Source organism: Mauremys mutica, chromosome 18 (assembly GCF_020497125.1).
Source record: "Mauremys mutica isolate MM-2020 ecotype Southern chromosome 18, ASM2049712v1, whole genome shotgun sequence".
NCBI classification, from domain to species: domain Eukaryota; kingdom Metazoa; phylum Chordata; order Testudines; family Geoemydidae; genus Mauremys; species Mauremys mutica.
In genome coordinates, this window is record NC_059089.1 from 15,399,745 (window position 1) to 15,414,421 (window position 14,677).

Genomic DNA, 14,677 nt, shown 5'->3' on the forward strand with positions numbered 1-14,677 from the left:
TTTTTTATTTTATTTTATTAAAATGTGTTAATAACCCTGAACTTTTTTCAGTTCCATGTTAGGGCTTGAGCCAGAGAAAAATAATGAGCTGCTGATATTGCTATCCCACAGAAACCTCTTAATCGATACAAACACACAGGCTACTTCCTATGCAGAAGAGGTTACAAAACTCTCCATTAGTAGCCCACAATACCAAAAGTTGTGCTTGTCTGTTGCACGAGGGCTAAATCTTCAAAGTGGCCTCAACACAGCTTCTAAAGTTGCTGATGCAACTATACATGTATACATTTCTGTAGACACAATTTTTCACACCAATGTATGCACAATTTTATTAGCTATAAGCTATATGCATGTGCAGATCAGGCAGTTAGGTGTCCAACACCTGACTTATACATGCAAATGTACTCTGCACTCGAAAATCAGAGTACCCAGTTTTAGAGGCCAGTTTTGAAAATGTAGCTGTACTTGTCTAAGAATAAGAGGTAATGTAAAAAGTTCATTTAAAGCAGAGGACTGGGACTCAGGACTGCTTGTTGTGAGATATAAGGAGTGTCTTCAATTCTCCAGGCCTAATTCTCTGCTTAGACTTAAAACAGTACCAAGTCAGAATGGTATACTTTCACAAACACTTTACATTCTCATGAACAACTATGCCAAGTAAAAAGGCAGTAGAAAATCAAGACCTATATGCCATAATTTATTCACCTGTAAAATTGATACAATATTTACTTGTATCAAGTCCTGGGAGATTTGAGGCTTAATTAATTAATATTTCTAAAGCACACTGAAGCATAGGATGAAAGGCACTGTACTGTAAGTACAATTATCTTAAATATATTCGGCACAAATCCCTTTTACTTATTTTTAAAATTACATGAAAAACAAGATTAACTTGAGAAAAGTGTATTTCATTTCTCATCTCTACGTCTGCCCTGAACTGTTAAAAAGGGAATCTCAAATAAACTTACTTTATTTGTTCTACTTGTAACAGAAAGTCTCTCGTGCTGCTCACCCTTCTTATATGCATTTTCTTGTTGAAGTTCTGCATTTAATCGTGAATATTTTGTTTTTTCTTCTGAGGCTCCTCTTTTGCCTTTATGTTTGAGTCTCATGACATTACCCTCTATAGTCATTGTTTGTGTAGCTGTATCTTTCAATTCCACTTTTAACAATTCAATATCCTTATTAACCTGTGGAGCTGTATCGGGATAAAGCCTCTCTTTTCCATCAGAAGTTGATTTCAATTCTACTTGCTGCTTTAAGATTTTATTGACCTGCTTGAAATGTCTCAGTTCGGCTCTTAGTTGAATAATCATTTGCCTAAGATCTTTTTCATCCTTATTCTCTATATCTTCACTTGAACGGTCTTGCTCAGTTGTGCTCAGATGATCTAACAGTGCAATTACGATTTTCATTTGTTCTTGTCCGCTTTATCCAGGGAGGAAAAAAAAATACATGTTTTGCTTTTTTGGTTTAAGAAAACAAGAACACCTCCTAAGGAACACTTTTGTAGAGCCATGATATACTGTAGACTCCTATGAGATTCCGGTAGATTTAGGGCAAAGCTTCTCAAACTTTTTCATAGAGAGATTGTCTTGTGGATACTTCCCTCTCCCATTTGTGATCATGTAGATCGCATCCCCTCCTCCCATTTGTGATCATATAACAAACCTGTGGAAACCACAGCAACTGCTTACATAAAATAAATTAGGAGGGTATGTAGGGCCAGATTTTCAAGATCTTACCCTCCCTTATAGGCATCTTAATGAAGTGCCTATTGGAAACAAGGGAGCTGCTGAGTGCTGAGTTCTTTTGAAAAATCTGGGCCTTCATATATAATCAGCTGTCTTTTCGTAAAATGCAGAAGCTGGAAAAAAGCAGGAGCAGGCAGCAGAATGTGACAGCCTTGCTCTCCACAGACCATCAGCAAGTGTTCCACAGATAACCAGTGGACCAGGGGCCACAGTTTAGAAAGCTATATTTTAAGATGAAAGAGAAGCTAAACGAGGGACATTAGATTATAAACAACCCTCAAATTCTACAGCTGATTTAATGTGTCCAATCAAGAACTGTTTGTGCTGCTAAACATATAAACAGGCATTTAAAAACAACTGCATTTATACAGCTGGCATTTGAAATGGAGGATGCTAACTATGCTTTTTATGTCTTTTTTTTCTGGCATCTAATGTCATTAATGAGAATTAAGTTACCCAACAGCACAGACTCATCATAGTCAATCTGGTAATTTATACTAGGACACAGAAAAGATTATACACAAGAGTGCTAAAGATGATTGTGAAAGAATTGCTCATTACCAGACTTTTAAGTAAGGTTAAGAAATAAAACAACATTATATATTCATCTTTTAAGACAGTAATATTGTCTCATCTGCCACTCAGTATTTTCCTGATGACTAAAATCATTTACATTTCTTGGCTGGCTTGAATAGTAATGTAGAAACATAGGACTGGTTGAGTAGACCCAACTGTAGAACTGATTTCAAATGCAGAAGACACATGTTGGGCTTGTATAGCTGCCTATAGGCAGTTTAATGCCTTGCCACATGATAGATCAGAGTTTGGGCTTTGAGCTCCTGGAGGTGGGACCACTGAGAACATTGCATGAGGAAGGTAGTTCACATCACATCACTTTCCTGGTTTGCTAAAGGAATGATGTTGATGACCTCTGAAATAAGTCATTGTTGTATAGCGTGTTTCACTCCTGGGGGCTGATTTTTTCTATACCTGTACAAAGCACAGCTTTGCCAGTATAGTTCCAACAGCAGTAGGAGTGCTTTGTCCCACAAAGTGTTCCTAGTGCAGACATGGCCTTAGTTCCAACTCAGCTACTCACGGTGAATGAGTCATTTTCACCTCTTTGTGCCACAGTTTCTCCATCTGTAAAGTGGGGATAATCCTTACCTACTTCACAAGGATGCTGTGAACCTTTATCAATCAGTTGTATTGGTAAAGTGCTTTGAAATCTTTAGATGAAGTGAAAATTATTATTAACATTATATCTTTACTGCTCTTTTGGGGGTGCATGCTGAGGAACAGGTAATTATTTCCAGCAGTCTTTTGGCTGTAGATTTTCCTGTGTGACCAACTACAGTAAAAGGATATCATGGAGAGTTCTATACTGTGGAATGAATTCAAAGCTGCAACTCACTTGAGGGTCTCTATTTGAAGTGAACTGCACAAGGGCAGACTGAATGACTCGAAGTTCGCCTCCGCTCTGAGAGTGAATGCAGCCAGAGAACCACTGGAGGGCCATCTGCTCTTATTTAACATTAAATTACATATATTTCCCAAAAAAATCAATTTAAAATACCCTTTTTGAAAACTCACGCTTTTGATGGTGTTTTTTTTTTAATTTTTTTTTAAAAAGAGATTTAATGTGTTGTTGAAAAAGCTAAAGGAAAGATGCTGCTGTAAAACAGTCAGAGCTGTAAACTTCCTTTTCAGTGATGTCAGTAAAAACAAGTATTCTCACAAGCAAGCAAAACAAGCTTACCGATCAGTCAGCTACAGTGAAAGGTACTTGCGGTTAAAGGCATTATTTTATTTCCCACCATACTCTAGCCTCAGCTTCCAACCTAAGGCCACAGGGGCTAAAGAAATTCCTATTGAAGGATACAATGTTGACTAGTGGCATATTTAAAAGCAGGGGACGGAGAATCAGAACTACGGGGTTATATAGGCTGCTCTACCATTTTTGAATAATCCTGGGCAAGTCACTTCTCCCCGGTTTCACACACACAACGTCCGTACACCAGTGCAGTGTTTGGGGTTTTTTTTCCCATTTAATTCACTGTGTGTAGAGTGCTTTGAGATACTTGGATTTAAAAAAAAAAAAAAAAAAGCACAACGTATTATTATTATTATTTTAGCCCTTTAACACTACCAGTCCCACATCCTGAAAAAGATCAGTTCCCACAGTAAGGCTCTATGAAGCAATATCTTTAGAAAAACTTTTCTTGTAATGGATTTTTCATAAGGATGTCTTCCCACTGATAGTATGTTTCGTAATTACTTAATTGTATGATAGACTGAAATGGCTCTGAAGGAGCCTTGCCAATCTCTCAGGTAAATTAGACGATGACATTATCTAAATTCACTTTAGCAAAATTACTTTATTCTCTCCTCAAATAGAAATACTGTCAAAAGTAGTGTCTATCCCTCAGGCTTACCTAGATTCAAGTACAGATGTTCCATTTTCATTTAAAAGAGATGTGAGCAGGCTCATCTCTTCTGCTTCATGTTCACCCATCTCTATTCTGCCAAAGTGTTTGCCAGCTATATCATGTTCAAACCGAAGCTTATTTGGATTCCTACAATGTCTATCTTTGCAGACGCCATCTGAATAGTCTGAAGGAGCTATCTGTTGGGAAGAAAATTGCAAATGTTTTCTTATTAGGCAGGTATGCAGTTCTATTATGTTCAGGGCTGCAATCTTTGATGGTCTTAATCTACATTATAAAGCAGTCAGACATTCAACTTACTGTTTATTAATACAGGAACTAATGAACATCAATTTGATACGGTTAATTCACAGAGATCAGTTGTTTGGCAGTAAGAAGATTTCCCTGATGGTGTTTATCTATGAATGCTCTCCTGGCTAATGAAGCTGTTGGTTTGTAGCCCCCATGTTGTAATTCATTCCATTATTAGTTCACATTTGAATCACGTGTCTTTAAATATAAAATTCTGCCCTCTGATGCCCGTGTGCAGGCCCTGTTAGTATGAATGTCCAAGGGCACAATGTGGTCTGAAGTGTTTAGAATGACCATCCTTGTGTGTGTAAAATTGGGTTAGTTGACTCTAAAATTCTCCATACATATGGCCATAGCATGAATCAGCTGTACAACCTATCTCAGAAGCCACAGAACTACCAAAAGCAGTAGAAACCATTAGAGGGTACATCAGTCAGCAATCCAAACATTCCAAACTGCAGTAATAAAAGACTTCTCCAATCAAGTTCCTTCAATACCGCTCCATCTTGATGAAATCTAAGTATAAGATTGTGAAGAAGTGAGAAATACAGAGGGCCAGTGCGAATCTGCAGAAGCAATCTGGTTAAAGAACTCAGCAAAAAGGGAATGACTAGGGATCAGAGCTGGTTCTGTAACTACTCAGAGGATGACAGTTATGAAAGGCCATTTCATAACTGTGGTTTGGAACATCTTAATGCACACTCAAAAAAACTAACTTTTTAGTGTTTTAAATGGTTCCACAGCTTACAAAGCATGGCACATTTAAGATCTGCAAAGACTATTTCATGAAGCAGAGCTATTTTTCTCTGAATTAGTAACCTCCACAGATCCACACTCAGGATGCACACAGGGGGCATGATGCAACTCTCATTTACATCAATGGGAGTCTTTCCATTTATTTCAATACGATTTAGATTGGGCCCATTCATGATGAACCCTGTTGACTTTGGAGCCATTAGCAATGAGAGATTTAAGTACATACTTACAAGCTTCTCCACACACAATGAGAGGCTATTTATATTGTATCATTTACCTGCATATCCAGATCAAGAGGATGATCCAACGGCAACTGAGGACATGCCTAGATAAGTAGGGATATGTAAAAATTATAAATTTTGAGGCACTTCACATTGTCATTTTTTTCAAATATTACCATTTTGAACTGAACAGAAAACACAGTATTTATCTTAGTTATGTGTTTTTCACAATATACTATATCTCTTTTGAATACCAGTAAAAAAGGATGGCAGATTCTAGGACCCGGCACAGGAATGGAGGTTTTCTGTTGAGTCACCCTAACATCAGGTGTTTGAAATCTATACAAAGATGCACAGTAATTTTTGCTCAGTCATAATAGCAGGTGGATCTTATTAACTCCAGACAAGCTCCGGGCCTGATTACACAGGCCACTAAAGACAATCAAAAGACTCCCACATACTTTAAGGGGCTTGGGATCAGTCCCTTTAAGAGAGGCTGAGTATCTCTCTGGATCAAAGGGAACTAGGGACTGGGACAGAGGAGATCCTGCAGGGAAAAACCTAGGAACAGACAAACTTGGGGAGAAAACTTAGGCTGATGTTTATGATTTATAGTTATTTAAGCTAAGAAAAAAAAATCAAACAGGAAAAGGTGTTTGCATTATATCCTGTGAGAGTATCCTCTGTTCAGAGCATGGAGGGGACTCTACCTGCTTACAGGGAATTGCAGAGGCTAGACTTGTATACGCTAAACAGACAGCAAAAAGAAACCCAGCTGTAATATATCAAGTTAAATAGCTGTAATTGTGCACCCAGAACGTGTAACTCTCTGGTAAAAATATTATACAATGATATTGACACAATCCTACCTCGCTGGTCCTCTCAGAACATTGACAGCTCTCTGCATTCTTATTGTCAAAATCTCCAGCTTGCGTCATGGTTTCCTCTGTTCTTTCAAGAAACTATACAAAGTATGGAACGATATGAAAATGTAGCACAAAAATAATGTGGTATGAAACATGCATAAATAAGTCAGTGACATGTCTTAAAAGAAAAATAAAAAATGCCTGTAATACAAAGTAACAAACATTAGATTAGATTTATCCAGTAAGATCAAAAGGGAGTTAATACAAAAAACAGAAATAATTCATACATAGTACACTGAAATCTGAATTTTTACATTCCCTCACTGCTGCACATCCTTCTGAACTGTACAGAAATGCTAATTTAGCCCCTTTCTGCAAACACCTTTTCCTCTCCCCAAGCCAGATTTCCATTGTGCCTGTCGTATTTTTCCATTTAATGATTATTTTTATTTCCTACTATTTTATGATCTTTTTCTGCATTCATGAAAAAAACCTCTTGCTAAGCAGGGCAGACCCTGTCTGGCATAACAATAAAAAGATTTACTATTACACCGTAGGCTAAATACTGCTTTGTCCTTCTCTGATGTACCTTGGGGAAGGAGGAGGATGCCAAGAATGTTTTCTTTCCCCATTTCCTACCTCCCCAGGACCCAGTCAGAATGCTGCTACTAACACTCCATGAGTAGAGAGACAGGAGGAAACCCGCTGTCTAGCGTTATCCAGTAGCACTCCAAACCTCCAAGCAGGCTGGCCAGCCAACCTGGGAGCAAGGCCAGGAACCCCTTGCATTGTGCCTGTTAGAATTCAACAGCGGGAGTGACTGAGGCATGCAGGCAGAATGCTCCCCTACCACAGCCCAGCTTCCCTCACCAGTTTGCCTCCAGCAACAGACGTCAGAATTTAATCTTTTGTCTAGAGGCATCTAAAAAGGTTCCAATGACAACAATACTAATTTCAAATGATTAATCTGATTACATCAAGGGGCAATATTCTGGCAAGTCCCTGCAAGAAACCCTCACACAGCAACTGGAAAGCAGGGAAGGAGTTTTCCACCGAAAACTTGGCTCCCCTGAAACTAGGCTGCAGTGAAGTCATTCCACTATTCTTTGAACAGTGCCTCAGAGTAGAACTCCAGGAGAGGTTTGGCCCATGTTTTTGTTCATATACATCTAAGTTCAACAATGGTTTCAATGCACAAACCCTCATATAGTTTATTTATGTTCCTGATTAGAATGGTTTTCAGGGCCAGGGAAGAGAGAGAGAACATTGGGCAGATTATAAGTACCCAGTAATGCTGCTTTTGCAACATACACACTGAATGTTTAGGGCATTTCAGCCCATACTGTGGTATCAATAGAGTTTTATTTTACAGCAACACCTCTCAGTAATTTGATTAAGAGTTTTTTGTAAAGGAACTTTGGTGCTGGAAGCTCATTAAGAAATGGAAATGAGACACAGGAGAATCTATTACCTGTAAGTAGCATTTTCTGAAGGTAATATTGTCTATCTAATCTACAGACGATACATGGTATTGGGAGAGTGGATTCATAGCTCTATTAGACAAGGATTTTAGTCTTGGAGCAATGCTATAATGTACATGCCTTAAAGGCAGTAATATCACACTAGTGCATCTAACAGTCAGTTCCTTTCTGACCTAGACTAAAGAAAAATTACCCTAAATTCAATAAAGACAAAAAGGCAGATTCTTAAGCATAGCCAGGGGAGCAGTTGTTCATTGAGCCCTTGGGCACACAGCATTTTAGAGATGCACTGACAGGAAAGGAGCTGATGACTAAAAGTAGTGCATGTTGAATTTATAGCCTCGATGCATGCACAGGGCAGTGCTAATAGTTATGACGTGAAGAGATAAACCTGCTTCCCCGATGTGTCACACTGAAGAGACAAGGCTCAAGGCGTATGGATCCAGTCTGAGATTAAGAGAATTCTGCATGTGTACAAGGGATATGTGCATATCTTTTTCTCTATGAGCAGTGGGAAGCGTATAAGTGGGTTTCTTACTGTGACTTGTTTACCATGTATATATGTACTAGCAGTGAATGAGAAAAGCACTTTTGCCTTCTACCTCCCAGCAAAGTAAATCACGCTACTTTTGTTTACGTGTGAATTTTAAATATTAATTTAAAAAACAAAATAATAGTGGGAGCTGGATGGTGCAGTGTATTAGTAGTTTTCCTTTTATCTCTAGAGCCCTATATTCAAATCCTGGTTTGGGTCTCAGGTTTGAATTAATTTGGTATTTTCATCCAAATCCTCATTTTCAGCAGTCTCAGAACTGGAGTAGCAGGGATGCTACATATCAGGACTGTGATGTACAGGCAAAGTTGTGCTTTGGAAAAGCTTGTAATTTGTCTGACTGTAGCCACTGACTTCAATGGACACTAAGCTTACTCACAGATTATTTACAACTAAAAAATTGGAAAATATTAGCTAATTAAAGCATCAAAAAATGTATAACCAGGGTCTGATTTTCAAAATGAGGCTGGAGGCCAAGCTTTATTTTTAAAGCTAGTTAGATTCATTTGCGCTCATACTTACCTGATTTATACAGCTTCCAGCACAGAACAACAGTCTTTTATTAATCAGCATCATTTTCTGGGGTTTATCCCCTTTCCAGGCCAATATATGAATCCATAAGTAGTATAGCATTACAGCAACTGGCTGCAATTTGAGTCTTTTGCTGCTAAAGTCTCAGCGATTGAAAAGAAACTTTCGGTGCTCCAAGGAATACAATCTAATGCTCAACAAAATATTAAAAGAAAATAAGTGGCTTAACACCAGGAGGAAATCTATTGAGAATAAACTGCCTATTTAAAATATTTCCTTAGAGACTGAAAACCTTGAGAACGTTTTTTTCCTAAATGAACCACTGATATGCTTGGATTGCAAAGATTCCTGGAGCCCTGAAGGCTGGAATCAGTGAAGCTGCTTCTCTCACCGAAAGCAGATGCTCAGTGGACAGTGCAAAAACAGCCCGTTTATCTTTACACCACCACCACTTTGGAGCCAAGAAACAGACTACTCGGAGCTGACAGTCTTTTGAAAGATGCCTTGCAGAGGATCGAAGGTGCAGATTTATCTGGTCTGAATTCCAGTTTTGTTAAAGAAAAGAAAGGTCTGTACATTTTAAGAAGCACCCAAGAGGGCTATACCTTGTTATAACCTGCCAAATTTCATACGGAGGACAGACACTAGTGTCTTCTTAGCAGTGCATGCTAACAGATACCAGTGCAGCACCAAGACTGGCAGAATCCAGTATTTTCTCATTTATTTTCAGTTTGTACAAATTCACCAATCATGGCCCATAGCCCAAAATCATGAAGCAGGTCTTTTACTGACAGGACTGATTATATGGCCCATATAAACTTTTAAAATGAAACACACTGGATTGCTGAGCCTTTAACTTTGGGGTTCAATAGTACCTTAGTCACTCTGGCACTGACTTGAATAGCATTTTTTACTTGCCTCTTTGCCTTTACCACCATTTTATACACAGGTTATTTTACAAATTTCTCTCTTATTTATTCTAAAGCTAGGTCCACGTATATAATTCTTTAGTGAATGGCCTTTCATGTTCCAATTGCACCAAGACAAGCACGGGAGGGCACAATATTCTTGGCTCTGATATTCTTAGCACATACCAGTGCTGCCACTGGCATCAAATGTAGAATCAGTGAGGGGGCAGTGCCCTCTACAGGACTGCTAAACAAATTACAGGAAATATATATATGTACTAACCCCCATTTTTAAAATGTATATTTTACCCACTAGACTTTCAGTGCTAACCTAGTTATTCTATAAATCTGTAAGTTAACTGTTTTTTTAAATGGATGTTATCCCAAGTACCTAAAGCAGTATCTTTAATTTATAATTAAAAATACATTTAAATTAAGAGTAACCTGAGAGGCCTGACTTAAGTGACAAAAAGCAAGGAAATTTAGTCTGAATTTTGATTATTGTCTTTACAATTCAACTTCAGCATATATGATCAACTCATCCTCTGCTGCCCAGGGATCTGTGCAGCACCTAGGCAATACATGCCACACAGCCCGCAAATGAGTTCAATACTTAAACACAACTGGAATGTATTATGTAAACACTGCATTTTCTGTTCTTTGGGTTTAAAGAGATTTAGAAATTCAAGATCGAACATGCTGGTCACACTCATTGTTCCTTTTGCTCTTGATCTCATTATTATTCAGTACGTAGTGCACAGGGAAGGTGAAATTAAAGAAGCAAAGGAAAGGTATTAGCAATAGCATTTAAAGCAAGAATAATCTACGACAAGCCATGAAAGTGAACTGGACATGTACACTATTTCCCTTATCTTCTTGTATAACAGGGCAAATATAGGGACCCAATATCCAGAATCTTTTCCATCAGACTCTGAAGCTGCTATGCGGTGGGTACTTTCAGTTTGATGGCTGAATCAGAAAAATAAAATCTAGTTTCGAATGGAAACTAGATTTTGTATTTTCTTTACTAACTGAAACAAAAACCAGAACATTTTTGTTTGGGTTGAAATGACATTTCATTTAGAAAATGTCAGGTTCAAATGCCATTGTTTCAAAAATGTCAATTTGAAACAAAACACCAAAATGAACCACTTCAACATTTCCAAAACGTTTGTTTTCGTGCGGGGGGGGTGGGTGGGGGGGGGAGGGTGTTTCCAGCAGAAACTATTTGCTAAATTTGACCCTAATTCACAAATAGTTTTGGTACCTTAAGAAATGTGTTTTTTGGAAAATGTACTATTTGCCAGATTTTTTTTTTTTTAATTTCCCCAGTTCTACTCCTAATAAACCCCAGCCACAGGCAAAAGAACAGAGGACCCAATGCTCCGTCCCCTGGACGTCTATCAGCCCAATCTTCTACAACTCTGCCCCCTTCTTTGTACACTGTTCTGTGTTGCACTGATCCCTAAAACACAGGTTCCTCTCCTCTATGCATAGTGAAACCACCCCAATTTTGTTGCCAGAGGGACCTACGTGGCCTCGGAGATGGAGCAGATATGGTCTACACCCTAATAGGACTGCACATTGAAGTGAGAACAGTTCTCAGATAGCTGAGGAATGCATAAAGCAGCCATTGAGGGATACCTAAATGTTATGGAGGTTGCAAGTTTCTTTGAAAAATAAGATCAACCACTCTTACCTGCAAATTTGTAAAATTAAAAGATCATAGAGCCAATTAATATTTTAAAATATATGTTTTCTTAAAAATCAATTGAAAATATTGCTGAACACTAAAAATACTTTGGGCCTGATACTCAGTTGCCCTGCATCTTGTACAGTTATTTACATCATTTTAAAATGGAGTATAAAATATTAGCAGTCTGATCTAGCAGTGTTTTACACCCACTTTGCTTTAATATAAGTGACCGTACAAGGTGCAGTGCAACTGAGAATTAGGCACAATATTTTAATATAGAGATCCTACCTCATTCTGGTTTAATATTTTCAGTGTTTCTTTCCCCTGAGTCTCTGATCTGGAGAGTCCAAGTTGTTTTTTCTTTAGCTCTTGGTTAACTGAATGCAGGTCCTTAACCATCAAGATGAGTTCAGCAACCTAAATACACACAGGGAAACAATCAGAAACTATAAAGCTCTTCCTAATACACAAAGAACCAGAGAGATTTAAATTCCTTTAAATAACACTATACAATATGTGAAACTTCAGAATTATAACGTTAGTTACTTCCAGTAAAGCTTAATGCTTCCATCACTGCCCAAGGGATTGTATGCATTTGAATCAGTAACATTATACAAATATATTAGAAGCAGTGTTCAAAGAATGCTAATTTGGAAGACTTCAATCGTGAAGCTCAGGTTTCAAAATTCACTAGCAAAATTCACTAGCAAAATTCACTAGCAAAAGGTTCAGGTTCTATCATGCCTGCAGGTTGACTGGGGAAAAAGTTATTTTGATGCATGTGAAAGCTGTGTTATAGGAACAGAGTAGCAGCATTCACTGAGAAGCATTTAAAAATAAGAAGTCTGAGTCTCCAATCAATTACCATTTCTATGCCAATATAACTTCATGGAGTTGCACTTATGTAAAAGTAGCAAACCAGAGTGGAAAATCAGGTCCCAAAACACTTTAGCAGACATTAACAACCTATAATCACCTAGCGTGTTAATGTCTTTTGTTAATAAGTGTGCCCAGATTTAGAGCCAAATGTATACTTCAGAGACACAGGAGATATGGTCTAGTGGTCTGAGCATAGGACTGAGAGTCAATCTAGATTCTGCCACAGACTCTCTGTATGATCCTGGACAAATCACTTAATCTTTCTGTGTTTCAATTAACCAATCTTAAAGGTAGATCTATTAATACTCACCTATCTTTTCATTGGCCATGATTGGCATGAGGTTTCATTAATATATATTTGCAAAGGACTTTGATATTGAAAAGCATTTTTTAGGATGAACCCTTGCATGGTTTAGTGGTTAAAAGCACAGGATGAGGAGAGAGGAAGATCTGGGTTCTGTACCCTGTCACAGCCTTGATGTGTCACCTTGGGCAAGTCACTTAATCTCTCTGTGTCTCAGTTTCTCCTTCTACAGAATGCAGTCTACCTCACAGGGATATTGTGAGTCTTAATACACCAAATTTGTCAAAGCACTTTGAGATCCTTGGATGGAATTGAAGTGCAAATCATAACAATCATCACCAACATCTTTTATTATTATTAAGAAGGAATTTGTGAAATGTTCTGCTCTTGGGAGGCTTACAGATAAAAGAATTGATTTGGGGTTTATATAGAACCAGACAGTTTAAGGCCAGAAAGCACCACCAAATCATCTAGTCTGACCTCTTGTCACAGATGAGAATTTTTAAATACTTTCAGAACAGCCCAACTGTACCTAAATGATCAAAATAGTTTTGTGTGAGAGACAGAAAAAACTATAAATGTAGAAGAGTTAAGCCATTAGAAACAGTAAATAATAAAACAGATCTGTACCTTTTTTTTGAGTTCTTCAAGAGACAGATGGTCTACCTGTAGGTTTAAATGATCGTGCTCTCCTAGGCAAATACTCATATATGATGTTTGATCTCCACAAAAAGAAAGGGTTTCATCTGTCAAAATAACCAAGAGTGGGTATCATTTCAGATACATTACTCCTTTATATGAGAATACAACACAAAAATGCAAAATAAGGACATTTTAAAATAAGTGCATACTACTAAAACTGTAGGAACTAGAGAGTTAAATGTTTCATCCCTCACACTAAGCTTTCTGTTTAATTGAAAGAACTTTCCCCTTACATTCTTTTGTGCCTCTGACATCTAGACATGCTGTATTTTCCATGGTTATCAGCATGCACTGTGAATCTAATTCTGAATTATAATTTGCATATTTAGCATTACATTTAGAAATAATTTTCAGTGAGGAAAAGTATGGCATGAATAGTTATTCTGTTTGAGCCAGAATTTAGTGAAAATGAACTGTAAGTCCCAATGGTAAAAGCCAGCTTAAGTAAAGTTAGTGAATTTTATTTTTCCTTTGGCTCAACAGACTGAATAGAAGATAGCTGCTTATTCCTTTCCTACATAACTGTGTTAAGTGATTTGTATTTATGCAAACAATGAAACACCTGTTCATATCCAATACAGCTCACAGTACACAGTAAAACTATTTATATATGGAGGATGTAATCCGTTGGTTAGAGTAGGAAAGAGACATCTAAGTTCTATTCCTGTGGTTGATGGGTCAGTTCGTAACTCTGGTGTTCATCTCTCTGAGGATCTACTGTATTAAAAAGCTCTATCACAGTGGTTCTCAAAGCCGGTGCGCCACTTGTTCAGGAAAAGCCCCTGGTGGGCTAGGCTGGTTTGTTTACCTGCCGCGTCTGCAGGTTAGGCTGATCGCGGCTCCCACTGGCTATGGTTCGCCGCTCCAGGCCAATGGGGACTGCGGGAAGCAGCGTGGGCCAAGGGACGTGCTGGCCGCCCTTCCTGCAGCCCCCATTGGCCTGGAGCAATGAACCGCGGCCAGTGGGAGCTGCGATGGGGCAAACCTGTAGACACGGCAGATAAACAAACCGGCCCGGCCCGCCAGGGGCTTTCCCTGAACAAGCGGCGGACCGGCTTTGAGAACCACTGGTCTATCATGCTTCAAGGAAATTCCAATAGAACTGGCTATTTTTTTTCTGCTTCTGAAAATGCATGTCATGTTAGGAAGAATCTATCCATTTCTCTAAACAGAGGCTGTTTATCAAATATGGTGAAAGAATTAGATTCCATCACCAGGAAGTGATCCCATGCCCATGAAATTATCCAAAGCCAGGGATCCTTGACTTACGCAGAGAACAATAAATTCT

At 38.3% G+C, this 14,677-nt stretch overlaps 1 protein-coding gene across 3 annotated transcripts in view; it reads right to left on the reverse strand.

Annotated features, from left to right (window-relative positions):
* The window catches only part of CDK5RAP2 (CDK5 regulatory subunit associated protein 2), a 101,093-nt gene that overhangs the window by 42,154 nt on the left and 44,262 nt on the right, over nucleotides 1-14,677 (reverse strand). For all 3 annotated transcript variants that reach the window (XM_044992162.1, XM_044992161.1, XM_044992163.1), the window contains 6 exons: nucleotides 13,318-13,433; nucleotides 11,793-11,921; nucleotides 6,339-6,431; nucleotides 5,526-5,573; nucleotides 4,190-4,380; nucleotides 969-1,428 (listed from right to left, as the gene is read on the reverse strand). In XM_044992162.1, coding sequence (XP_044848097.1) covers nucleotides 969-1,428; nucleotides 4,190-4,380; nucleotides 5,526-5,573; nucleotides 6,339-6,431; nucleotides 11,793-11,921; nucleotides 13,318-13,433 — 1,037 coding nt within the window. The remainder of the gene's footprint in view (nucleotides 1-968; nucleotides 1,429-4,189; nucleotides 4,381-5,525; nucleotides 5,574-6,338; nucleotides 6,432-11,792; nucleotides 11,922-13,317; nucleotides 13,434-14,677) is intronic.